This window comes from Cherax quadricarinatus, chromosome 41, assembly GCF_038502225.1.
Source record: "Cherax quadricarinatus isolate ZL_2023a chromosome 41, ASM3850222v1, whole genome shotgun sequence".
NCBI lineage: Eukaryota > Metazoa > Arthropoda > Malacostraca > Decapoda > Parastacidae > Cherax > Cherax quadricarinatus.
In genome coordinates, this window is record NC_091332.1 from 7,849,324 (window position 1) to 7,876,781 (window position 27,458).

At 43.6% G+C, this 27,458-nt stretch overlaps 1 protein-coding gene across 2 annotated transcripts in view; it reads right to left on the reverse strand.

Annotated features, from left to right (window-relative positions):
- The window catches only part of LOC128695799 (trichohyalin-like), a 119,847-nt gene that overhangs the window by 89,644 nt on the left and 2,745 nt on the right, over nucleotides 1–27,458 (reverse strand). For both annotated transcript variants that reach the window (XM_070092940.1, XM_070092938.1), the window contains one exon: nucleotides 25,028–25,138. In XM_070092940.1, the coding sequence (XP_069949041.1) occupies nucleotides 25,028–25,053 (26 nt within the window). In that variant the 5' untranslated portion in view covers nucleotides 25,054–25,138. Of the gene's footprint in view, nucleotides 1–25,027; nucleotides 25,139–27,458 lie in introns of those variants that run through there.

Below are 27,458 nucleotides of genomic sequence, written 5' to 3' on the forward strand. Positions count from 1 at the left end.
AATTTTATCTTCCTACTACTGCTAGGTGTTGTGTGTATGATAATCGCTCTGGAGCAGGGTTTGTGATAGCCAGTTACCAGTGATCGTAGGGCCGGCTCTACCACTCAAAACTTCCCGCCAACCACAAACAGGTGATTTGTACGTTACTCCTCAGAGGGGACGTCCATCCAGATGCCTGATGTACGATGCTCGCTGTACGATGCTCGCTGTACGATGACTCGTGCACCTCGCCCTTCCGCCGCTGACTTCTTCACCTATTCTTTTCTCATTGCCCTTTTGAGTCCTCATTTACCACACTTATCACTTGTATACTGCTACTTTTATAATTTACACTTCACTTTTGGTAAGTACACTTCTTATTTGTGATGACACCCAACCTGTTATGGCGGCTCTACTTCCTCAGGCCTACTGCTGCCACCACCTCTGCTTATATATATTTATGTATATGTATGTATATATATATATATATATATATATATATATATATATATATATATATATATATATATATATATATATATATATATATATATATATATATATATCCCCTTTCTGGCTAGCTTGTTCACGCTGTGTGCTACATAACAGTTTGTCGTTAGCCAACCTCTCTTAATTCTATTTGATCTTTTTTTTTTTTTTTTTTTTTTTTTTTTTTTTTTTTTTTTTTTTTTTAAGCATACATACAGAGGTACAAAAAATACAGGTAAGAGCAGCATGCCAAAGCCACTTATATGCATAGCATTACGGGCTTTACTCTTTAGTCACTCGCTTTGTACTTTGTATATTTGTAACAATGTGGCAACAAGTGCCAACTAGGCCTCAACGAACTGGCACTTTGAAATTTTGTTGTATAATTTCAGGCTTTCTCTCGCCTTTACTTTATTTATTTTTGCTAATACTTTGGTTATCACTTGTAGGGTTGTTCACTGACGTTGTCACTAACACTGGTTGCTTCTAGCTGCTAAAACACGCCCTAAAAGCACTAAGATTCTCGGAGCCTGGCGCTTGTGACCCACTACACTACGTGCGTGTGTATGTACTCACCTATTTGTACTCACCTATTTGTGGTTGCAGGGGTCGAGTCCCAGCTCCTGGCCCCGCCTCTTCACCGGTTGCTACTAGGCCCTCTCTCTCCCCGCTCCATGAGCTTTATCAAACCTCGTCTTAAAACTGTGTATGGTTCCTGCCTCCACTACGTCATTTTCTAGGCTATTCCACTGCCTTACAACTCTATGACTAAAGAAATACTTCCTACTATCTCTCTGACTCATTTGTGTCTTCAACTTCCAATTGTGGCCTCTTGTTCACCCCAAGATCTTTCTCCTTGAGTGAGGTTTGCAGTCTTTGGCCACCTAGCCTATACTCTGTCTGTGGTCTTCTGTGCCCTTCCCCTATCTTCATGACTTTGCATTTGGCAGGATTAAATTCGAGAAGCCATTTGCTGGACCAGGTGTCCAGTCTGTCCAGGTCTCTTTGAAGTCCTGCCTGTTCCTCATCAGATTTAATTCTCCTCATTAACTTCACATCATCTGCAAACAGGGACACTTCTGAGTCTAACCCTTCCGTCATGTCGTTCACATATACCAAAAATAGCACTGGTCCTAGGACCGACCCCTGTGGGACCCCGCTCGTCACAGGTGCCCACTGTGATACATCATTACGTACCATGACTCGTTGTTGCCTCCCTGTCAGGTATTCTCTGATCCATTGCAGTGCCCTTCCTGTTATATGCGCCTGATGCTCTAGCTTCTGCACTAATCTCTTGTGAGGAACTGTGTCAAAGGCCTTCTTGCAGTCCAAGAAGATGCAATCAACCCACCCCTCTCTCTCTTGTCTTACTTCTGTTATTTTATCATAAAACTCCAGAAGGTTTGTGACACAGGATTTGCCTTCCGTGAATCCGTGCTGGTTGGCATTTATACTCTTGTTCCGTTCCAGGTGCTCCACCACTCTCCTCCTGATAATCTTCTCCATAATTTTGCATACTATACACGTCAATGACACAGGTCTATAGTTTAGTGCCTCTTTTCTGTCTCCTTTTTTGAAAATGGGAACTACATTTGCCGTCTTCCATACCTCAGGTAGTTGCCCAGTTTCCAGGGATGTGTTGAAGATTGTGGTAAGTGGTATGCACAACATATCTGCTCCCTCTCTAAGGACCCACGGAGAGATGTTGTCCGGTCCCATTGCCTTTGAGGTATCGATGTCCCTTAGCAGTTTCTTCACCTCCTCCTCATCTGTATGTATGTCGTCCAACACTTGTTGGTGTATTCCTTGTTGGTGTCCCCATCTGGTCTGTCCCCCCAGAGTCCTTCCTGTCTCTACTGTAAATACTTCCTTAAATCTCGTGTTGAGCTCCTCACATACCTCTTGATCGTTTCTTGTGAGTTCTCCACCTTCTTTCCTCAGCCTTATCACCTGGTCCTTGACTGTTGTCTTCCTCCTAATGTGGCTATACAGCAGTTTCGGGTCAGATTTGACTTTCGATGCTATGTCGTTTTCATACTGTCGCTGGGCCTCCCTCCTTATCTGCGCATACTAGTTTCTGGCTCTTCTACTAATCTCCTTGTTTTCCTGGGTCCTATGCCTCCTGTACCTTTTCCATTCTCTGTTGCACTTAGTTTTTGCCTCCCTACACCTTCGGGTAAACCAAGGACTCGTTTTGGTCTTCCTATTATTTCTGTTTCCCTTGGGAACAAAACTTTCCTCTGCCTCCTTGCACTTTGTTGCCACATATTCCATCATCTCGTTTACTGATTTTCCTACCATTTCTCTGTCCCACTGAACCTCCTGCAGGAAGTTTCTCATACCTGTGTAGTCCCCCCTTTTATAGTTTGGCCTGTCCCCTTCAGTTCCTGTTACCTTCTCCACTTGTAACTCTACTATATAGTCAAAACTCAGAACCACATGATCGCTAGCTCCAAGGGGCCTCTCGTAAGTGATGTCCTCAATGTCTGAACTGCTCAGGGTGAACACAAGATCCAGTCTTGCTGGCTCATCCTCCCCTCTCTCTCTGGTTGTGTCCCTGACATGTTGATGCATGAGGTTTTCAAGTACCACATCCATCATCTTGGCTCTCCATGTTTCGGGACCCCCATGTGGCTCCAGGTTTTCCCAGTCGATCTCCCTGTGGTTGAAATCGCCCATTACCAGTAACTTTGCTCTGCTCGAGTGAGCTCTTCTTGCCACCTCAGCCAGTGTGTCCACCATCACCCTGTTGTTTTCTTCGTACTCCTCTCTTGGCCTCCTGCAGTTCTGTGGTGGGTTATACATCACTCCAATGACTACTTTATGTTCTCCGGACTGAATTGTACCTACAATGTAGTCTCTTTCTCCAATCATGTCCATGCCTTCCATTTCCTCAAATCCCCATCGGTGTTTTATGAGCAGTGCAACCCCTCCTCCCCCTCTACTCCTTCTATCTTTCCTCAGGATCTGATATCCTGTTGGGAAGATTGTGTCTGTTATTGTCTCAGCGAGTTTTGTTTCTGTGACTGCTATGATGTCTGTGTGTGTGTCTGTGTGTGTGTGTGTGTGTGTGTATACTGCCTAGGTGGTGGGTCCCCAGCAGGTAGAGAGCCCTGGCTGATAGTACAGGTCCCAGCAGGTAATGAGAGACCCCTGACTGATAGTACAGGTCCCCAGCAGGTAATGAGAGACCCTGGTTGGCAGTGGAGGTCTAGCAGGTAGTGAGAGACCCTAGCTGATAGTACAGGTCTCCAGCAGGTAATGAGAGACCCTGGTTGACAGTGGAGGTCTAGCAGGTAGTGAGAGACCCTAGCTGATAGTACAGGTTCCCAGCAGTTAGTGAGAGACTCTAGCAGCTGATAGTACAGGTCTCCAGCAGGTAGTGATGGAGGAGATTTTTCTAAGTAAGGGTCTGAACGATGGGTCAAATAGAAAAGTCCAGTATATAGAGTTAATTATTTAATTCATGCCAGGTTATGAAGAAAACATTTCACTCGAGTATGATTGCTCCTCATTCCCCAGGCGCTGCATTACCCCATGGGTTTAGAACTTCCCCAACCAGAAATACATTAGGTATCCATTCTGCTGCCCCTGAGGCCTATTCAGCAGTAACAGCCTGGTTGATCAAGCCCTGATTCAACTGTAGTCCTGGTCGGGGACCGGGTCGCGAGGGCGTTGACTCCTGGAACTACCTCCAGGTAGGTAGATCCCTCCAGCAATAGCAGACGACAGGTTAGGTTAGGTAAGTCAGGAAACAAGACCATTGTTTCTTGACGCGGGTCTAAGTCATATGATGACCCGCAGCTGGAGCTTTTGGTCATCTGACCGGGGCCTTCCGCTGGCTTACTGGTCCACCCCCCCACCCTTTAAAAAAATAGTTATAACCATGATTGCCCAATGTGTTAACTATTAAATATTGAAACATAAATACGCTTAGCATAATAGTGCGCGGTAGAGGTAACCAGTATTTTATTAAAACCCTCAATGGCAATCACAAGGACAACAATGGAAATAAAACACACTGACCTTTTTTGGGTTATCCTAGATGATTGTACTTATGCATGATGGTTGTACCTATGTATGATGATTGTACCTGTGTATGATGATTGTACTTACGTGTACCTGTGCCTAAATAAACTTATTTATCCTCAGTAATTCCAGCCTCATCCTCACAGCCCGTCCTGACACCACTCCCTCCCACGGCCCTTCCTACTTCCTCGTCCCACAGTGTCTCCCAGCTCTCCCCCCCCCAGGGTCCTTAATACCTCCTGTTCCCATAGTGTCTCCCACCCTCATCCTCCGCAGTCTCGCCCACTTCCTCCCCCTCCCATCCCCCGACTCTCAATATAACTTTGTGACGTCTGTTGGCCGTTCTGATGTTGACACATCTTAGTAATATTTATTAACTTATTAATGTGCTCCCACGCCCACCACTGTGCTCCCCACGCCCACCAATGTCCTCCCACGCCCATCACTGTCCTCCCACGCCCATCACTGCCCTCCCCACGCCCATCACTCCTCCCCACGCCCACCACTGTCCTCCCCACGCCCACCACTGTCCTCCCCACGCCCACCACTGTCCTCCCCACGCCCATCACTGTCCTCCCACGCCCACCACTGTCCTCCCCACGCCCATCACTGTCCTCCCCACGCCCACCACTGTCCTCCCCACGCCCACCACTGTCCTCCCCACGCCCACCACTGTCCTCCCCACGCCCACCGCGGTCCGCCCCACGCCCACCACTGTCCTCCCCACGCCCACCACTGTCCTCCCCACGCCCAGCACTGTCCTCCCACCGCCCATCACTCCTCCCACGCCCACCACCCCACGCCCATCACTGTCCTCCCCACGCCCATCACTGTCCTCCCCACGCCCACCACTGTCCTCCCCACGCCCACCACTGTCCTCCGAACGCCCACCACTGTCCTCCCCACGTCCACCACTGTCCTCCCCACGCCCATCACTGTCCTCCCACGCCCATCACTGTCCTCCCCACGCCCACCACTGTCCTCCCCACGCCCATCACTGTCCTCCCACGCCCACCACTGTCCTACCCACGCCCACCGCTGTCCTCCCCACGCCCACCACTGTCTTCTCACCCCCCCCCCCCCGCCACTCAAGCAGGAGCCAGGAAGTGGTCACAGGGTTGATATAGCCACACGCTGCTAATATTATGCCGTCCGACACATAACTCAGGTATTTCTCTTTTTCTCGTTGCTGGTTATGTCCTGCTTTTAGCTACACCCTCTGCTCTGGCTCGTAAACAGACTATTGTTTTGAATGAACGTATCGCTCGTCAGTGTGAAGGTAAAGACAACGTTTCGGGGCAAACTCGTTTAGGGACAACGTTTTAGTTTGTGTGGCTGTCCCTTGAAAACGGTTTTCTGTAACTTGAATCTTTTTTTAAACCATATTTTTTTTTTTTTACCCGTGTTAATTTAATATTACATTAGAAATCAGTCTGAATACCACGAAACTATTATAAATGTATACAAGCTGTATCATATAACTGTAGAAATAGTTATTATTATTATTATTATTATTATTATAATTATTATTTTGTTTTATGGTTCTTACTAAATTCAGGCTGACCTAAGGTAAGTTGCTTCGGATTAAGCCGGAATATTTTGCGTTAGTTTTGGCAAGGTTGTGAGGCTGCTAGGTGGTAACTCACAAATAATATATAATATATATATATATATATATATATATATATATATATATATATATATATATATATATATATATATATATATATATATATATATATATATATATATATAATGTGTGCCGAATATGTAAAACTGGTCAATTTGCAAGAACTCATTTAAAATTAAGTCCTTTCTAAAATTTTCTCGTGTACGTTTAAACATATATATTTTTCATTAATCTTAATATAAAAATTTATAATTTTGTACCAAAAGAATCTTAGAAAACTTACCTAACCTTATTATAACAAGAGCAATTTATTTTAGCCTAACCCAACTAAATATATTTTAGATTTGTTTACAGTAATTTAATACTAAGCAAACACAGTGAAATATATTTTTTTTCGTTAGGTTCAGAATGATTTTGGCGAAGTTATTGCAAACACAAATTTTCGCATGTCCTATATGGCAAGATGAGCGTTGCTATTTAAGCCAAGATCGCAAGTTCTGCCTATTCGGCACGATATATATATATATATATATATATATATATATATATATATATATATATATATATATATATATATATATATATATATATATATATATATATAGACAAAACATTCACAAAAATACGATAGAAAGTAAAACAACATAGGTGACTCAGAGCTACATCTCGAATACTTCGTCCTGCTCCCCGGTGGTGGGCCGCGTGCCCAGAATGCTGCAGGCATTTCCTCTCTGGATTGCAACACTGAGTCTCTGAAAGAGGAAGCTGGTCGCCCTGTGGTCCTTGGTTTCTATGATGAGCTTTTCACCCAGCTCTATTAGGAACTTTAGAGCACACTTGCCCCATGCTTCAAGGGTCTCCGACCCTATTGGGATGAAGTTATAGCAAGGGGGAAGGTCTTCATATTTGCGGATCTTCTGGGTCTCCCTGTGGCTGGCAGCTCCACCCCCTTCCACTACGGAGTATGGCAAGTAGGTGTCTGCTAATGTGGCGGCACATGTGTAGTCCCAGGCAATCTGCTTTCCATCCTTCCAAGGTAGCATAGTGGCTCCATCAGGACGCTTTTGACTTCCGTCAGACCTCTGCACTTGGGGTTCCCGTTGAGCTGGGCAACGGGCTGTGGCGAGGCTTCTCTTTATGATGTCATTGACCTCCTCATGCCTGGCATACTTCCCTTCTGCTGTGTGACACACGAGACCATGAAGTCCGAATTGATCAGTTGTCGCCCTGCCGCAAATACACCTGTGTTCGGTGAGGATGGGGGCGGCTAGGCGAAGAGCAACACCAATCCGAATGGCCTGTGGGTCTAGTCGAGTGCCCAAGGAGGATATATATATATATATATATATATATATATATATATATATATATATATATATATATATATATATATATATATATATACATGTATATATATATGTCGTGCCTAATAGGTAAAACTGGTCAATTAGCAAGAACTCATTTAAAATTAAGTCCTTAATAAAATTTTCTCTTATACGTTTAAAGATATATTTTTTTCATTAATGTTAATGTAAAAAATTTTAATTTTGCTCCAAAAGAATCTTAGAAAACTTACCTACCCTTATTATAACAAGCACAATTTATTTTAGCCTAACCCAACTAAATATATTTTAGATTTGTTTACAGTAATTTAATACTAAACAAACACAGTGAAATATATTTTTTTCGTTAGATTCAGAATGATTTTGGCGAAGTTATTGCATACACAAATTTTCACTTGTCCTATATGGCAAAATGAGCGTTGCTATTTAAGCCAAGATCGCAAGTTCTGCCTATTCGGCACGACACACACACACACACACACACACACACACACACACACACACACACGTGAAGCAGTATCGCTAAATAGTGCTCCCAGGATTTAGAGTTCTAGTGGCTGTCCTAAGATATTATTAGCGGTCATCGTACGTGAGTGAATCAGTGAACATACCTACAAGAGTGTAATAGCTTTCAAGAGTGCGAATAATGTGATAGGATCAAGAATTTTACAATTTAAATTTGAATGAAATTTGAGTGAGGGAGGGTAGCAGTCAGCTGATCAGGCTACTGGCCGCAGTGTTGACACAAAATATCCAAACAGTTAATTGGGTTAACGGTGTGATCTGAAATATTAACAAATACATATGTTGGTTGATTATAGCAGCAGTGTAGTGATAAGGTCATAAAAGAGTGATTAAGTAAATACTGAAAGTAAGAAAAATTAGTCAATCCCCAGCTGTTGGTGTTGTGAATGTAGCTAACATCATCAGACTTGTTATGACCATAATACTGTACTAAAGAAAAAAGAGGGAATACCAAGTCTTAAAAGAAAAAGAAAATAAAAACTTGAATGCATGATAAAGTTCCTGAAGGAGTTACAAAATTGAAGGAGTTGATAGACGACCAGCAGGAACCTCCATTGTTGTGCAGACGACATCACTTGCCTATTTGTGGTTAATTTTGGTTAGTGTCTAAAGTCTCAAGTGTCTCGCCCTGCTGGTTGTATGCTATACCATCTCTCTCTCCCTATTTCAGTACCAGGAGATAGATAGTGGTTAGTAAATTATCTAAATATCGCCAGGTAAACTCCAGAAGAGTTGTGTAGCCTAGTGAACCCCCCCCCCCCGTTTTTCTGAGGGACAAGCTAGTAAACAAGTACGCACATACAAACACACGTGTGCACCCGTAATTATTGTTATAACAAACATTAGTATATAATAATAAGGAATTGAGTGAGAAAAAATAATCCTATAATCTTCAAAAAGTAAAGTAGCCTAGTGTGCGGAGATCTGGGCCGGGAGAGTACCGGTGAACCAACAACAATAACAAATAGTGTTAACGTGACCCCCCCCCTCTTTTTCAAAGAACGACAAGCTAGTAAACACACACACACACAAACACAAGTGTACGCAATTAATATTATATAGTATATATTAGTGCATATAATAAGGAATTGATTGTGAAAATTTTTTTATAATCTTCAAAAGAGTAGCGTAGCCTAGTGTGCGCACGCACACCCACACACCCACACACCCACACACACTCACACACCCACACACACCCACACACACCCACACACACCCACACACACCCACACACACCCACACACACCCACACACACCCACACACCCACACACCCACACACCCACACACACCCACACACCCACACACACCCACACACACCCACACACCCACACACCCCCCCACACACCCAACCACACACCCACCCACCCACACACCCGCCCACACACCCACCCACACACCCACCCACACACCCCCAAACACCCACATACACCCACATACACCCACACACCCACACACACCCACACCCACACACCCACACACCCACACACCCACCCACACCCACCCACACACCCCCCCACACACCCCCACACACACACCCACACACAGCCACACACACCCACACACACAAACACACATCCACACACACCCACACACACCCACACACACCCACCCACACACCCACCCACACCCCCCCCCCCCACCCCCCCACCCCTCCCCACACACACACACGCAACACACACACAACACACACAACACACACACACACACACACACACACACATATTGCCAGACTCACACATACACTCCCCCCTCCCCCACCGAAATCTCACTCCTTCACCTGATCCCTCCCCTCCCTCTTTCACCCTCCCCCTCCCCACCTCTCCCTCACCCACTTACCCACTTGCTTCACTCTCCTTCCCACTCCCCTTCCCCACTACTCTCCCATATAGCCACAGTTCCTCTTCTACCTCCCCCCCCCCACACTCTGACATATACAATACTAACCTAACATACAGAATTACATAGGTTTCCCACTCTGAGGCAATCAGGATAAAACAAAAATGGGTTGCCAGAGAGCAACAAGAAAACCCAAGGGACAGGAGGAGGAAACTGCAAAGGAAGATTGGGCAGCAGAGCTCACAAAAAGGGAACAAGAATGGGAAAAGAAACTAGAAGAACTTAGCATGAGAATGGAAGAGAGGATAGACATGGAAAGCAGGAAGTGGGAGGTGAAAGTCAAAGCAGCAGAGGCCAGGATACAGAGTTTAGAAGAGGAACTGGAAAATCTGAAACAGCCTAAAGAACTAAAGAACATTATGGGATTGACAACAGAGACCGCTACCTCAGCCACAAATAAGGGGACTGTAGGGAAAGGAGGAGCAAAACTGCATGTAGAAGCTCTATCAGTGGAGACTGTAGTAAATGAAAGAGCTAAGCTATATGTGGAGGTCCTGAAAGACCACAACAGAGCCCAGGGAAAGCCGAGAAGGGAAAATGACAGGCCACTGAGCCCATGTATAGTAGCTAGTGAAACTGAAGAAAGGAAAGCTGCAATGGAGGAAATCAAATTGAATGAGGGGATACACAGGGATATGCAGTGGGAGAATGAAAGGGTGAGGTCAGTCTTTGTGTATGGGCTACAGGAAGTTGAAGGGGAAACATATGAAGCAAGAAAACAAGGGGAAAAAAAAGCAATTGAAAGCATCATGAAAGTAATCGGAGAAGACGACATGACCCAGCTGGAAAATTTTCGGAGAATAGGGGGGTTTGTAAAAAAAAGAAACCGGCCAGTGAAAGTGACCTTCAAGGCAGAATCGACTCGGAACAGGATACTGCAGGAAAAAGCACGATTAAGGGACATGCCGGGATACAGGAAGGTGTATCTCGACCGCGACAGAACACAAGACGAAAGGCGGAAACTGAGAGAGATGGTACAAAGGCGAAAGGAGGAAAGAGAGGGGATGGAGAAGACAGACAGGAGATCCCAGACACAGGAAGAAGATCAAATACAACCTTCCTCACAGCTTCCTATAGAAGCCTCCCAACCAGGTCAACCCCAGTGCAGCCAAACACTCTAAACCACAACACCCATGCCATATCCAATGCCCCCACCCACTACATTACAAACTCCACCCCCACAGCAACCACCCATAGTTCCTTATCAGGTCTCCCACTTCCCCAACCCCAATACACCTCCCAGACCACAGTCTTAGAAAAGAAGTTGAAGGTATGGTATACAAATGCAGATGGAATAACAAATAAGTATGAGGAGTGGCACGAAAGAATCAAGGAGACATCCCCAGACATAATAGCACTCACAGAAACAAAACTCACCAGAATAATAACAGATTCAATCTTTCCACCCGGATATCAAATCTTCAGGAAAGACAGAGGGAGGAGAGGGGGAGGAGGAGTTGCACTGCTCATTAAAAGCCAGTGGGGTTTTGAGAAAATGGAAGGAATGGATGGCACGGGTGAAAGGGACTACTTAGTAGGAACAATCCAGTCTGAGGGACATAAGGTGATAATTGCAGTAATGTACAACCCACCACAGAACTGCAGGAGACCAAGAGAAGAATACGATGAGAGCAACAGAGCCATGGTCGACACACTAGCCGAGGTGGCCAGGAGAGCACACGTGGGGGGAGCAAAGTTACTAGTTATGGGTGATTTCAATCACAAGGAGATTGACTGGGAAAACCTGGAGCCCCATGGGGGTTCCGAAACATGGAGAGCCAAGATGATGGATGTAGTACTGGAAAACCTCATGCATCAACATGTTAGAGACACTACCAGAGAGAGAGGAGAAGATGAACCAGCAAGACTGGACCTTGTATTCACCTTGAGTAGTTCAGACATCGAGGATATCTTGTATGAAAGGCCCCTGGGAGCTAGTGATCATGTGGTTCTGTGCTTCGACTACATAGTTGAGCTCCAAGTGGAGAGAGTAGCAGGATAAGATAAGATAAGATTTCGTTTGGATTTTTAACCCCGGAGGGTTAGCCACCCAGGATAACCCAAGAAAGTCAGTGCGTCATCGAGGACTGTCTAACTTATTTCCATTGGGGTCCTTAATCTTGTCCCCCAGGATGCGACCCACACCAGTCGACTAACACCCAGGTACCTATTTGCTGCTAGGTGAACAGGACAACAGGTGTAAGGAAACGTGTCGAATGTTTCCACCCGCCGGGAATCGAACCCGGGCCCTCCGTGTGTGAAGCGGGAGCTTTAGCCACCAGGCCACCGGGCCACCAACTGATGGGAAAAACCAAACTACAAAAGGGGGAACTACTCAGGCATGAGGAACTTCCTTCAAAACATTCAGTGGGAGAGGGAACTGACAGGAAAACCAGTACAAGAAATGATGGACTATGTGGCAACAAAATGCAAGGAGGCAGAGGAGAGGTTTGTTCCCAAGGGAAACAGAAATAATGGGAAGAACAGAACGAGTCCTTGGTTCACCCAAAGGTGTAGGGAGGCAAAAACTAGGTGTACTAGAGAATGGAAAAGGTACAGAAGACAGAGAACTCAGGAAAATAAAGAGATTAGCCGAAGAGCCAGAAATGAATATGCACAGATAAGAAGGGAGGCTCAGCGACAATATGAAAATGACATAGCATCGAAAGTCAAGACTGACCCGAAGCTGTTGTACAGCCACATCAGGAGGAAAACAACAGTCAAGGACCAGGTAATCAGACTGAGGAAGGGTGATGGGGAATTCACAAGCAACGACCGAGAGGTATGTCAGGAGCTCAACACGAGATTAAAAGAAGTATTTACAGTGGAAACCAGTAGGACTCCAGGAAATCAGAACAGGGGGGTACACCAGCAAGTGCTGGATGAGGTACATATAACCAAGGAGGAAGTGAAGAAGCTGCTATGCGAACTTGACACCTCAAAGGCGGTGGGACCAGACAACATCTCTCCGTGGGTCCTTAAAGAGGGAGCAGAGATATTGTGTGTGCCATTAACAAAGATCTTCAACACATCATTTGAAACTGGGCAACTCCCTGAGGTATGGAAGATGGCAAATGTAGTCCCAATTTTTAAAAAGGGAGACAGACATGAGGCACTAAACTACAGACCTGTATCACTAACGTGTATAGTATGCAAGGTCATGGAGAAGATCATCAGGAGGAGAGTGGTGGAGCACCTGGAAAGAAACAAGTGTATAATTGACAACCAGCATGGTTTCAGGGAAGGAAAATCCTGTGTCACAAACCTACTAGAGTTTTATGACAAGGTGACAGAAGTAAGACAAGAGAGAGAGGGGTGGATCGACTGCATTTTTTTGGACTGCAAAAAGGCCTTCGACACAGTTCCTCACAAGAGGTTACTGAAAAAGCTAGAAGATCAGGCACACATAACAGGAAAGGCACTGCAATGGATCAGAGAATACCTGACAGGGAGGCAACAACGAGTCATGTTAAACCTAAAACCCAATCTAACTTTATTATTTTTTAAATTCACTACCTAACAGAATACTCCATTCTACTGAATTTACAACAATGCATGCAACCATATGACCTGTCTTTGTAATACTCACTTGTGCTTTATAGTAATCAGTTTACATTAATGTTTTTCACTGATTTCATCATTGCTTAGTTAATCTTAAGTTAATTTTAAGCCAGCCCGTAATGCTATGCATAGTATAAGTGGCTTTGGCATGCTGCTCTTATCTGTATTTTTTTTTTGTACCTCTGTAAGTGTGCTCAAATTATAAATAAATAAATAAATAAATAAATAAATGGTACGTGACGAGGTGTCAGAGTGGGCGCTTGTGACAAGCGGGGTTCCACAGGGGTCAGTCCTAGGACCTGTGCTGTTCTTGGTATATGTGAACGACATAACGGAAGGGATAGACTCAGAAGTGTCCTTGTTTGCAGGTGATGTGAAGTTAATGAGAAGAATCAAATCGGATGAGGATCAGGCAGGACTACAAAGAGACCTGGACAGGCTGCAAGCCTGGTCCAGCAACTGGCTCCTTGAGTTTAACCCTGCCAAATGCAAAGTCATGAAGATTGGGGAAGGGCAAAGAAGACCGCAGACACAATATAGTTTAGATGGCCAAAGACTGCAAACCTCACTCAAGAAAAAAGATCTGGGGGTGAGTATAACACCGAGCATATCTCCTGAGGCGCACATAAATCAGATAACTGCTGCAGCATACGGGCGCCTGGCAAACCTACGGATAGCGTTCCGATACCTCAGTAAGGAGTCGTTCAAGACCCTGTATACCATTTACGTCAGGCCCATACTGGAGTATGCAGCACCAGTTTGGAATCCACACCTAGTCAAGCACGTCAAGAAATTAGAGAAAGTGCAAAGGTTTGCAACAAGACTAGTCCCAGAGCTACGGGGATTGTCCTACGAAGAAAGGTTGAGGGAAATCGGCCTGACGTCACTGGAGGCCAGGAGGGTCAGGGGAGACATGATAACGACATATAAAATACTGCGCGGAATAGACAAGGTGGACAAAGACAGGATGTTCCAGAGATGGGACACAGACACAAGAGGTCACAATTGGAAGTTGAAGACTCAGATGAATCGAAGGGATGTTAGGAAGTATTTCTTCAGTCATAGAGTAGTCAAGTCATGGAATAGTCTAGAAAGTGAAGTAGTGGAGGCGGGAACCATACATAGTTTTAAGGCGAGGTATGATAAAGCTCATGTAGCAGGGAGAGAGAGGACCTAGTAGCAATCAGTGAAGAGGCGGGGCCAGGAGCTATGACTCGACCCCTGCAACCACAAATAGGTGAGTACAAATAGGTGAGTACACACACACACACACACACACACACACACACACACACACACACACACACACACACACATATATATATATATATATATATATATATATATATATATATATATATATATATATATATATATATATATATAATGTGTGTGTGTGTGCCAAATAGGTAAAACTTGCCATTTTGGCTTAAATAGCAACATTTTTCTTGCCGAATAAGGCAAGCGAAAATTTGTGTATGCAACAATTTCGCAAAAATCATTCAGAACCAAACGAAAAAAAATAATTTCATTGTGTTGTTTAATATTAAATTATTGAAAACTTATCTAAAATATATTTAGTTGGATTAGGCTGAAGTAAATTGGGCTTGTTATAATAAGATTAGGTAAGTTTTCTAAGGTTCTTTTGGTACAAAATTATTAAGTATTAAAATAACATAAATTAAAAAAAATATGTTAAACTTATAAGAAAAAATTGTGGAAAGGACAAAATTTTAAATGAGTTTTTTGCTAATTGACCAGTTTTACGTATTCGGCAACACACACACACACACACACACACACACACACACACACACACACACACAAGGGTAAAGTATCCTTGACTGGTGAAGTACAGGTAACATATGGAACCACAGGTTTTAAACACAGACCAACTAACTTCAGCCTTCACCGCCTCTCGCTACACCGTACCCTATAAAAACAATCTGTTCAGGGAACGTTCAGTAATTGACGCGGGGAGTTAAGGTAACGAGCACTGTAAAATGAAGTTGGGTTGCCCACTGTGAATTAATGGGGTGAGAGAGAGAGGTGTAATACCCTGTACATGAGTATTTAAGATGTGGGATCCAGAAACTAGAGCTTGTCTCCCGAGAAGATGAGAAGAGATCTGTTTTGACGTCAGAGCCGCTGAGCTGCCAGTGTTTAGTCAGTTGGATAGCTTGCTTATAGTACATACTGTTGACAGTATAGTCAACAGTGAGGTAGTTTTCTACCACTAGAACAAATACAAAATAATAAAGAATTGTGTGTGTACTTTGGATCATCGTGATGCTGTGGAGTTTCTGATCACGTTTCGCTTTTTTGACAAAGAGAAAGGTTCATTGTTAAAATATCCTGTTGTGTTAGAATTCGTCCATCCCTCAAAATCTGGCGAGAGTGCCAGCAACGGAAGCTAAAAAAAATTCCTCCACGTGAACAAATCCTCGTCCATGCTTCAAAGGGGAACTCTCAAGGGCCCAAGGAATCTAAGGAATGGGCCTCTCCTCCCAGAGACTGTATAACTCCTGCAGCGCTGTGTGACCCTGGTAAGTTTAGCGCTTCTTTTTTATTATATTAATAATAATGTATAACTCCTACGGTTTCAATATTTCTTCGTAAGTAGAACAATATCCAGTAAGACGACTGTGTCCTCAGTACGCCTCACGTATCTGTGCCAGACAGTGTCAAGTATGTGTGTTTCATCCGACTACACAACCTTGACAGTAGTTCAGTGGGATTAACGTTTTGTTGTCTTAAATATGTGTTGACACCCAGATCTACTGAATATATGTACAAACAACGTATGTTCGCAGTAAAGGGGGAGATATGTTATACTTAGTGCTGTTTTTTTTTTCTGGTTAACTTACAGGAGGGAAAGTTGTGCCTTTATACGAAGGGCTTCTAATCCAAAGTAATGGAATTACCCTTTCCTGCCGCGTATGAAACCTAATTACTTACCATTCCTGAGGGACTCTGACCCTAATGGGTTGAAGCTTTTCCGTGAATAATATGCAACTTCCTTTAGCTCGTTGCGAACTTTTGCACTTTGAACCATTTTTTGGAATGCATTATCAGGTGTGGTTTTCAATTCTTGGTGTATGCACATTGACAGCTGACCCTAATCCGAATTTTTGGCTTTCGAGTGTTCTTGAATACTAATGTACAGGGAAACTGCAACCTTAATAATCCCACGTTCAGTCGATACACTTTAAAACTGACAACAAATTCATTTTGATGAGACTTAACACAGTTACAGTTATATTTTCTTAATACTCTTACAGCAGAATTCTGAAGTTAACAAAAATTTGAAAGAAAAAATATTTTGAATTTTTGAAGGTTTAAACAAATTTATTTATTATCCTTGTATAAATCGACAGTTTACCAGTAAAGTATTCCAAAAACTTGTTTATTGCAATCATTGTATAACTATAACGTCCCGCCAAGGGAGGTTCCTTGATGCTGGTGAGGGGCTCTTGATCTAGGAAATTGGATCTTCTCCAGTTCCCCGAATTCAGACTGAATGCCTTCCATAACCCCCTCCCAACCCCAAATGCTGTATAATCCCTACGGGTTTAACTCTCCCCCATAATAATAATAACTAACGTAAAAAAATACATTGAGAGAGCCCAAATAAAGTTAGTGCTACGCTTAAAAAATACGTAGAGGAAACTTGTGGTGAGGTATGGGAGCATGCAGGGAACTACAATGGTGTGTCCTTGGCTAAGAGTGAGTGAATGGGAGCCCTGGGAGAGAGCCAATTCTACGTCATTCTCCATGGTGGAAGAACGGTCGAGAAGGTGGGGGAGGGGGAAAGAATGTGAGGGAGAGAAAGGGAGAGCAAGGAATGAGCGAAAGATTAAAGAGAAGTTAGGCTTTAGGAATAGAAGCATTTGGTGGGGAGGGAACGAGTTCCTGCGTGGTAAAGGGAGAATAGTGGAAGGACGTTAATAAGGTGATGATAGTGAATGAGTGATAAAATATGTTTAGCTGAGAGTGATAACTTTGAAAATGGGAAAACGACAGGGAAAGAATGTGAGGGAATCGTAAGAAAGAAGACAAAAGGAAAAAAATATACGCGCGCGCGACACACGCGCACACGTACACACGCGTACGTACGTGCGCACACGAAAAACGAATATGGAAACTACAAAGCATAGAAAGAATAAAAGATAAAATACAGTGGATGATAGACTGAGAAGAAACTACGAACCATGATAGGAATCTTTCTTTTTATGTGGATATTTCAGTAGTGGCGATGCCTCATCTGAAGCAGCTCAGTGTGGGTGCTCCCGAGCGCTTGAGATTCTGATGGCACTCTCACGCCGTACATTATTACGGATTAGTAGACAGTCTTCCGCCTGTGGCTTGTGCAGTTCCAACCGGAGTACGGCAGGTCTCTCTTTCTGTACTGCGCCAGCTGGATCCATTTCATCACCTAGGAATATTGCTTTGTACTGAGATATTCTGTACTTACCATATTGAGAGCCGTTATGTCAAGCCTGGTGAGAGTTCCCTGAATCTCTCCTGTGAGGAGCTGGGCTTTGGGCTACTTCTTTCGGGTTCATCCTGGATGGTGATGAGGTACATCTTTGTAGAAAGTTGATGGGGGACTACAAAATACTGGGCTCCATTAATTACCTTTATTTCTCTCGAGCATGATTCGATTCCTGCTTCGAGGATCAATGACTTTACTGACTGGTTAAAGGTCATGAGTTATGTTGGCTTTATAGTGAACACCGATGTAGACTTAAACTGTGCAGTTACCGTGAGAGTTGCGGATCTTCAAGGGTTTCTCGCTGCTCTCGTCCTCGTGGCCAGCTTTGGTGGGTCATGGTTCACTCTCAACTCAAGATTCCAAATGCTCTCTGTTGGCTCTGGCCCAGTGTGCTTCCCATCTTTTAGCCCCGAAGCTCCAGGCATGATTTGTCTGTGTCCACACATAGCACAAGGATACAGAGTTCTGTTGGTGTTTGAGATATGTTGGGATCTCTGGAAATGAACGAGTAGATGCGAAGGTGAATGCTACTGTTTCGAGCTTACTCTATAAGATACACCTGCCTCAGTGACTCCAAGGGCCACATGGTCAGTGTCGGGCTCAGTGGGTCCTACAGACGAGCAACAAGTTATAAAGGCTTGACAAGACTTAGATGCTTGGTCCTCCTTCAAGAGGCACTGTCACTTTGAGATGGTTTTCTGTAGACGAGGGATCAGGAAGATGCACCTAACCCACAGCCATATGCTTGTGGATGTTCCTGTGCGTGTGACTTGGGGTATGCAGATGACTGTCGAACATATTTAAACTGCCCCTGGCTTCTGTTTATTTTTAGTAAAATTTAAGCTTTTTGAAGATTTTTTAAAGTTACGTACAAACAGGCAATTACCAATAGGCAGTCCCCTCTTGATTCAGGGAATTGGATCTGTTGTCCCTTTTATCGATCCCTGATTGCCTCTCATTTCCCCTCAGGAGCTGTATGACCCTTACGGCTTTATCGCTTTCTATTGAATATAATAATACAAATAAGTAATAAGCACATAAGTACTTACGTACACACGCACGTATGTGCATAAGTGCACTTGTGTAAACACACACACACACAGAATATCAGTGGAAGGAATGCAGGAATGAGGGAGTGATGATGGTGAGAGTTAAATATGGAAGATATTAACTCAGCCAAAAATTGTCGCCTTCTCTTCCTGATCTGCTAAATAACCCACCATGAAAATAGACGAGATTCACCAACAATTACTTAACCTCCTCTGAACAGTTATAGAATGTTGTATACACACCGAGTTTTGTATCTGTGTATGCACACCGAGAGTTGTGCATCTGTGTACGTGTACGGAGAGGTGTGCATCTGTGTACATGCACGGAGAAGTGTACATCTGTGTACATGCACGGAGAGGTATGTATCTATATACGTGTACGGAGAGGTGTGCATCTGTGTACATGTACGGAGGTGTGTATCTGTGTACGTGTACGGAGAGATGTGCATCTGTGGACATGCACGGAGAGGTGTGCATCTGTGGACATGCACGGAGAGGTGTGCATCTGTGGACATGCATGGAGAAGCGTGGAGCTCTGTGTATACACACTTAAAAGTTTACTTTCATCCATATTTTACGGTTTAAAATATCCTTACTGGGGTGTATGGTTTACACGCAACCCCCCTCTTGTACTAGATAGACTTTAAACCCCATAAACCAACAAATCAGTGCAAACATGGACAGCAGACAGCGTTTTACTCAGGTTAGTTAAATATCGCACAACAACTGGAGACAGTGCTCATGAAAAATGTGACTACTATTTAAAAAATGCTCTTTTGATACACAATTCCTGTAATTTAAAAATTATACACGCATTACTATATCAGGTTAAAAATAGTTACCGCAACATTGTCATTCGGATTATGAAGAAACAGGTAATGTTCGGGATGAAAGAGGCAGTATTTTGGCTGAATACTTGAGGTTATTCATCACAGAAGTCCTGACTCAGTGCATCACAATTTCCCCCCTCAGGGAATACAGTCCATGATAATAAGACAGGATTTCACTGTTGGCAGAACAGTCAAATGGATGACTCTTTAGGGAGCCGTGAAGTGAATATCTGACAGGTATTAACAGCATTAAGCCTAAAACACCGTGTATATGGAAGCCTTAAACACAGGGCACATCCAAGCTTCAAAAATAGCTGACATCAAAGTTTAAAAAAAACAGCCGACATCCAAGCTTCAAAAATAGCTGACATCAAAGTTTCAAAAAAACAGCCGACATTCAAGCTTCAAAAACAGCCGACATCAAAGCTTCAAAAAACAGCCGACATCAAATCTTCAAAAATAACCGACATTAAAGCTTCAAAAATAGCCGACATCTAAGCTTCGAAAATAGCCGACATCCAAGCTTCAAAAATAGCTGACATCAAAGTTTCAAAAAATAGCCGACATCAAAGCTTCAAAAATAGCCGACATCAAATCTTCAAAAATAGCCGACATCAAAGCTTTGAAAATAGCCGACATCAAAGCTTCAAAAATAGCCGACATCAAAGCTTCAAAAATAGCCGACATCAAAGCTTCAAAAATAGCCGACATCAAAGCTTTGAAAATAGCCGACATCAAAGCTTCAAAAATAGCCGACGTCAAAGCTTTGAAAATAGCCGACATCAAAGCTTCAAAAATAGCCGACATCAAAGCTTCAAAAATAGCTGACATCAAAGCTTCAAAAATAGCCGACATCAAAGCTTTAAAAATAGCCGACATCAAAGCTTCAAAAATAGCCGACATCAAAGCTTTGAAAATAGCCGACATCAAAGCTTCAAAAATAGCCGACATCAAAGCTTCAAAAATAGCCGACATCAAAGCTTCAAAAATAGCCGACATCAAAGCTTCAAAAATAGCCGACATCAAAGCTTCAAAAATAGCTGACATCAAAGCCTGCTATATCTATATATATATATATATATATATATATATATATATATATATATATATATATATATATATATATATATATATATATATATATATATACGTATATATATATATATATATATATATATATATATATATATATATATATATATATATATATATATATATATATAAATATATATAACGTGCTTAGTGAAGTGATTCACTTTCATGTTAATTTCACTCAGCCAAATAAACAATTAACTTCAGAGCTTGTTATTCCTACCACCACTATAACTTTATCAGTGCTCAAACCTGCCTATACTGATCTCGGGCAACAACAAATTTCTACACAAGTGCTTCATTCTAGTATGAATGAATTTAGCATAACCTCACGTAGTTTCCAATGCCACAACGCCAATAAGAGAAATACAAAAGGTTAGGTTAGGTAAGATTTGTCAAGAAATAGGATAAGCGTTTTCTGACGCTGGACTTGCTCATATGATGACCCGTCGCTGGAGCTTTTAGTCATCTGACCAAGGCCTTCCGCTAGCTTACCGGTCCACCCATTTAAAAATTATCATTATGATTATAAGCATTTCATTCTCTCTCTCTCTCTCTCTCTCTCTCTCTCTCTCTCTCTCTCTCTCTCTCTCTCTCTCTCTCTCTCTCTCTCTCTCTCTCTCTCTCTCTCTCTCTCTCTCTCTCTCTATCATATATATATATATATATATATATATATATATATATATATATATATATATATATATATATATATATATATATATATATATATATATATATATATATATGCCGCCTTTTTACATTCTCTAATTATTTATTGAGACAAACATGTTCATCGACGTTCTGTAAAATTGTAAATATGAATCCAAGTCCACCAAAAATACCGACTGTTGTTTATCATTGGGTATCATTAAAATACCAACTGATATCGCACTTAGCAGGAAGAGAAACACCAGCGAGACGGGACACCGAAATAGTCTAATTCTGTCAATACATTAATTTACTGATGATTTTGACTGGCAGTTACACATGAGGGTGATCCATAATCGTTACGGGTTTATATAGTCTAATTCTGCCAATACATTGATTTAATGATGATTCTGATGGGCAGTTATAGATGAGGTTTTTTCATAATCGTTATGGGTTTAACGCTTCAAGTTAATATAATAATTTCGCCTACTTCTTACACACAATCCTTGGGCGCCTCAGTATTGAGGCAACAGCTGTTCCCTTCACTCTAGCAGTAATATTTAACGTGATAAACAAGCGCTCGTCAGCCTCCACACCAGCCACCAGATATACCCAACATTTACCCCTCGTATGAATCTTCAGTCTCTTTGCCTCTCAAACCTGTTCCTCCTTACCCTCACAGCTTCCCTCCTGAGTCACGAGGTTAATTTTGCCAGGTGATAATGAGTGCAGGTTGTGCATACCTGCGCCCACCTTCCTCCTGATTGCCTGAGCTTCCTGCTCGCCTGCACACTCTGTCCATAATAATTATCTCGTGGGTAATCAGTTGGTAAATAAACATTTACTTGGACGTCTGGACGATGTGTTAGCTTGTTTAGAAACTACGAGGGTGACTGCAAGGGTGACTGCGAGGGAGACTGCGAGGGAGACTGCGAGGGTGACTGCGAGGGGGACTGCGAGGGTGACTGCGAGGGTGACCGCGAGGGAGACTGCGAGGGAGACTGCGAGGGTGACTGCGTGGGTGACTGCGAGGGTGACTGCGAGGGTGACTGCGAGGGAGACTGCGAGGGAAACTGCGAGGGTGACTGCGAGGGTGACTGCGAGGGTGACTGCGAGGGAGACTGCGAGGGAGACTGCGAGATAGACTGCGAGGGGGGACTGCGGGGACTGGGAGGGTGACTGCGAGGGAAACTGCGAGGGTGACTGCGAGGGAAACTGCGAGGGAAATTGCGAGGGTGACTGCGAGGGAGACTGCGAGGGTGACTGCGAGGGTGACTGCGAGGGAGACTGCGAGGGAGACTGCGAGGGTGACTGCGAGGGAGACTGCGAGGGAAACTGCGAGGGTGACTGCGAGGGAGACTGCGAGGGTGACTGCGAGTGAGACTGCGAGGGAGACTGCGAGATAGACTGCGAGATAGACTGCGAGGGGGGACTGCGGAGACTGCGAGGGTGACTGCGAGGGTGACTGCGAGGGAAACTGCGAGGGTGACTGCGAGGGAAACTGCGAGGGTGACTGCGAGGGAGACTACGAGGGTGACTGCGAGGGTGACTGCGAGGGAGACTGCGAGGGTGACTGCGAGGGAGACTGCGAGGGAGACTGCGAGGGGGACTGCGAGGGTGACCGCGAGGGTGACCGCGAGGGTGACTGCGAGGGAGACTGCGAGGGTGACCGCGAGGGTGACCGCGAGGGTGACCGCGAGGGAGACTGCGAGGGAGACTGCGAGACAGAGCGAGTGAGAGGGGGGGGAGGGTTGATAATTAGTGTTATAACGTAGTGTTGTGTTCTCACCTATTTGTACTCGCCTGTTCGTCGCTACAGGGGTCGAGTCTCAGCCCTTGGCATTGTTTCTTAATTTGCAGAATACGTACTCCCTTCTAGTTTAGTGGACCGTATCATACCTAGTCTTAAAATTTCGTATGTATGTAGGCTATCTTCCCTACACCTTCATCCAGGTCATTCCACTTTCTGACACCCTGAGGCTGAAGAAGTACCTTCTGACATCCCTGTGACTCGTATATGCCTGTCACTTGGAACTGTGCTCTCGTGTACCCGTTCCCTGCCCCTCCAAAAATCTTTCACACTCCATCCTGTCAGGTCTTCTGAGTATTATGTACGTCATTGTCGTGTCCCATCTGGTTCTACTATCCTATAATTTGTAAACCTTTTTCATAGAAAGACATTAATACGAAGACTTAACAGCACACAACCTTACACCAAAATTACACGTAACACAAGCCATTTTGTTAGGTGAATGAACACAGATGCAACTAATGTGACATTTTATTGTGGCAAGGTTTCGCTCTCCAGGAGCTTTGACAGAGCCCCTGGAGAGCGAAAGGTTGCCATAATATGTCGCATTAGTTGAATCTCTGTCTATTTATCTAGCATTTTGTCGGTAATTTTGCCATTATTACAAGCCATTTTGCTCTCGTGTGGCACTGATGATCATTCAAGATGGCGTTATAGCTTTAGTTCGCTAAATGTGAATGATTGTTGAAGTAGGGCAAATGGTATCTTATTGTGAAGGGCTTTTGATCCTTGGATCGAACCTCATTGCCTTCCAGTCTGATTGTGCTGTATGACTCCTATGGGTTTAGTTCTTCCCCGCGATTATAATAATTATAAGGAGGTGGCAAAGAGGGGTAGGACAAAGGTAGCTTACAGGGATGAGGTGTATCAAGTGAGGAAGACAAGCAACAAGGTGAGACTGTTGGATATCTGGAATATAATAATGAGCATTCGCACATTCAGCCGCAGCTTCAGCCCGGTCAGTGACCCCTTATTGATGTAATTAATTAAGCTTTCTGGTTACTGGATGGAAAACAGAACAAAAAACTGAAGCTGGCAGATTCTGATGCTCCTAGCCAGTGGAAAGTTATGAACGTGGTAGTTTATTTATCAAGGAAGAAATCCTGAGAGTCGTTGTCATGAGATGACCCTCTCAGTTGTGCCGGCACAAAGGTGGTGTACCCAATGGCACTGTGGAGATCCAGGGCAGCAGTGACCGCTGGTTTACCCGATCTGAGAGTGCCGGTGTTGTAACAGGTTAGTCATAGACCAGTGATTTAAGAGTAATAACCATAAATTACATGTTACTCGCAGTGTTTTCGTTGCTAACGTATTCTTTCGTCATTTTTTGAGCTCTGGTTTCGCAAATAAAAAAATGATTTGTACTGACGTTACGTCAAAGAGAATTTTAATCACATTGACGCACTAGCTAAGGATATGAGTTGCAGCATTCCATCATTCGAAACTGATCTATTTCATATGATAATTTCCTTAGTCGTCCATGGATAAAAAAAAAAATAGGCCAGATTCGAAATTGTCAGTAATACAAATATTAGTGGCTAATTAGGAAGAAAAAAAAACTAGCTCTAGCAACCAGACACTGTAAAGTAACCTTGTAAATGGTTAACCATGATGCACACAAATATTTGTTAGGTACACTAATTTTACCTGACTTTGTACATGTGGGGGAACATATCTGTGTGCACTTCTCGCTGCTGTCCGTATTCACTCTGAGCCTTCTTTAGTGCCTCCTGTTTACTACGTTTACAATCCTTGTTTCTGCAGGGAAAAATAAAAAAATTATAATTCAGTATAGGATGCAAAGAATGCTACATTCGTCGTGAGATACAAGAATTTAAATATTGGCGTTAATTAAATGTTATCATTCCGAGAACACCTTAAAAATGTTACTATTTGGTTATATTAAATATGTTCCAAATGACGTTATTGTCCACTTAACTGTTAGATTCTTCGGCTCGATAAAAAGGACTTGTGTTGGATCCCCTCCCCCTCCCAGTTAACGCTGACACATAGACAACATCTTTGCTCACCTAACACCAAATGGATACCCAAATGTTAGTATTGCACAGTGTATTGTTGAATATGTGTATACAAAACGCTCCATATATAATGTCAGTTTCCGGGATTTGTTCTGAAACCGGACACGTATTAGTCCTGAAGAGTAGCCAGAACAGGACAAGACAGGAGCAGGTGAGGTGTTTTTGAGTCAGTACTACTGTAGGAGAACAGCGGCGGCTGGAGCAAGTCTTCATGGTTTTGTGTTGGTGTGAGTAGGGTTGGTAAGTTTGGGTAATTTTATACCATAGGGCATTTTGTTGGTTTTGGTGCTCTCATGTTTATCTGGAAGGCCCTAGTGTGAGTAAAGGCCTGTTTAGTTTTGGAGAGAGTAATCGTGTAGTGTGTTGCCTGCAGGCTTAGAGGCTAGCAAAAGGGGGTGGGGGGTCATGGAGGCTCCCAGTTTATAAATATTTATTTTAACCACTAGTAGCAGTGAGCTTATGTCATTGAGTAAAGGTATATGGTGATTTTGTATCTAGAGTATGTTGTATATGTAGGTTTACTTTTAATATTAACTACTGACTCCACACTTTATGTGAAGGTACAGGCTGGCCCTAGGTTGGTTTATGTAGAGTAATTTAAATGCCTTTAGATTAGGCAGGCTGTTTACCCCTAGGAACCAGGACTTTTATTTACGTTACACTGTGAAAAGCGTAACAGTATTTCGCTTTCTATAATTATAATATATACAGGGTGTCCATTAAAACTTTCCCTGATTTCAAACAGGTATAACATGTAACTTTATTGTAATAATCTTTCACAGTTAGCTTCAGATGCAGGATTTCATTCAGTTTCATGTGGTATAGGGTAGCATTAAAGGAACTCAATGTGCGCCCCTCTGGTTGCTCGGCAAACATCCATGTGATAGTCCAGTTGAGTCCAGACGCTCTGCAGCATATCTGGTGTTAGGCGAACTGCTTCAGTGATCGAAATTTTCAGCTCCTCCAATTTTTGCAGGTAGTGGTGGTACGTAAACTGCTCTTTACGTACCCCCAAAGAAAGAAATCACAAACACACACACACACACACACACACACACACACACACACACACACACACACAATAACTGCTACAGCATACGGGCGCCTGGCAAACCTGAGAATAGCGTTCCGATACCTTAATAAGGAATCGTTCAAGACACTGTACACTGTGTATGTTAGGCCCATACTGGAGTATGCAGCACCAGTCTGGAACCCACACCTGGTCAAGCACGTCAAGAAGTTAGAGAAAGTACAAAGGTTTGCAACAAGGCTAGTCCCAGAGCTCAGGGGAATGTCGTACGAGGAAAGGTTGAGGGAAATCGGACTGACGACACTGGAGGACAGAAGGGTCAGGGGAGACATGATAACGACATACAAGATACTGCGGGGAATAGACAAGGTGGACAGAGATAGGATGTTCCAGAGAGGGGACACAGAAACAAGGGGTCACAACTGGAAGCTGAAGACTCAGACGAGTCACAGGGACGTTAGGAAGTATTTCTTCAGTCATAGAGTCGTCAGGAAGTGGAATAGCCTAGCAAGTGAAATAGTGGAGGCAGGAACCATACATAGTTTTAAGAAGAGGTATGACAAAGCTCGGGAAGCAGAGAGGGAGAGGACCCAGTAGCGATCAGTGAAGAGGCGGGGCCAGGAGCTGAGTCTCGAGACCCCTGCAACTACAATTAGGTGAGTACAGTTAGGTGAATACACACACACACCAAAAAAAAAAAAAAAAAAAAAGGCCACAGACGGAGTACAGTCTAGGGGGCCAGAGACTACAAACCTCACTCAAGGAAAAGGATCTTGATGTGTGTATTACACCAGGCACATCTCCTGAGGCTCATATCAGCCAAATAACTGCTGCAGCATACGGGCGCCTGGCAAACCTAAGAACAGCATTCTGACATCTAAATAAGGACTCATTCAGGACCCTGTACACTACGTTAGGCCCATATTGGAATATGCAGTGCCAGTTTGGAACCCTCACCTAGCCAAGCATGTAAGGAAACTAGAGAAAGTGCAAAGGTTTGCAACAAGAC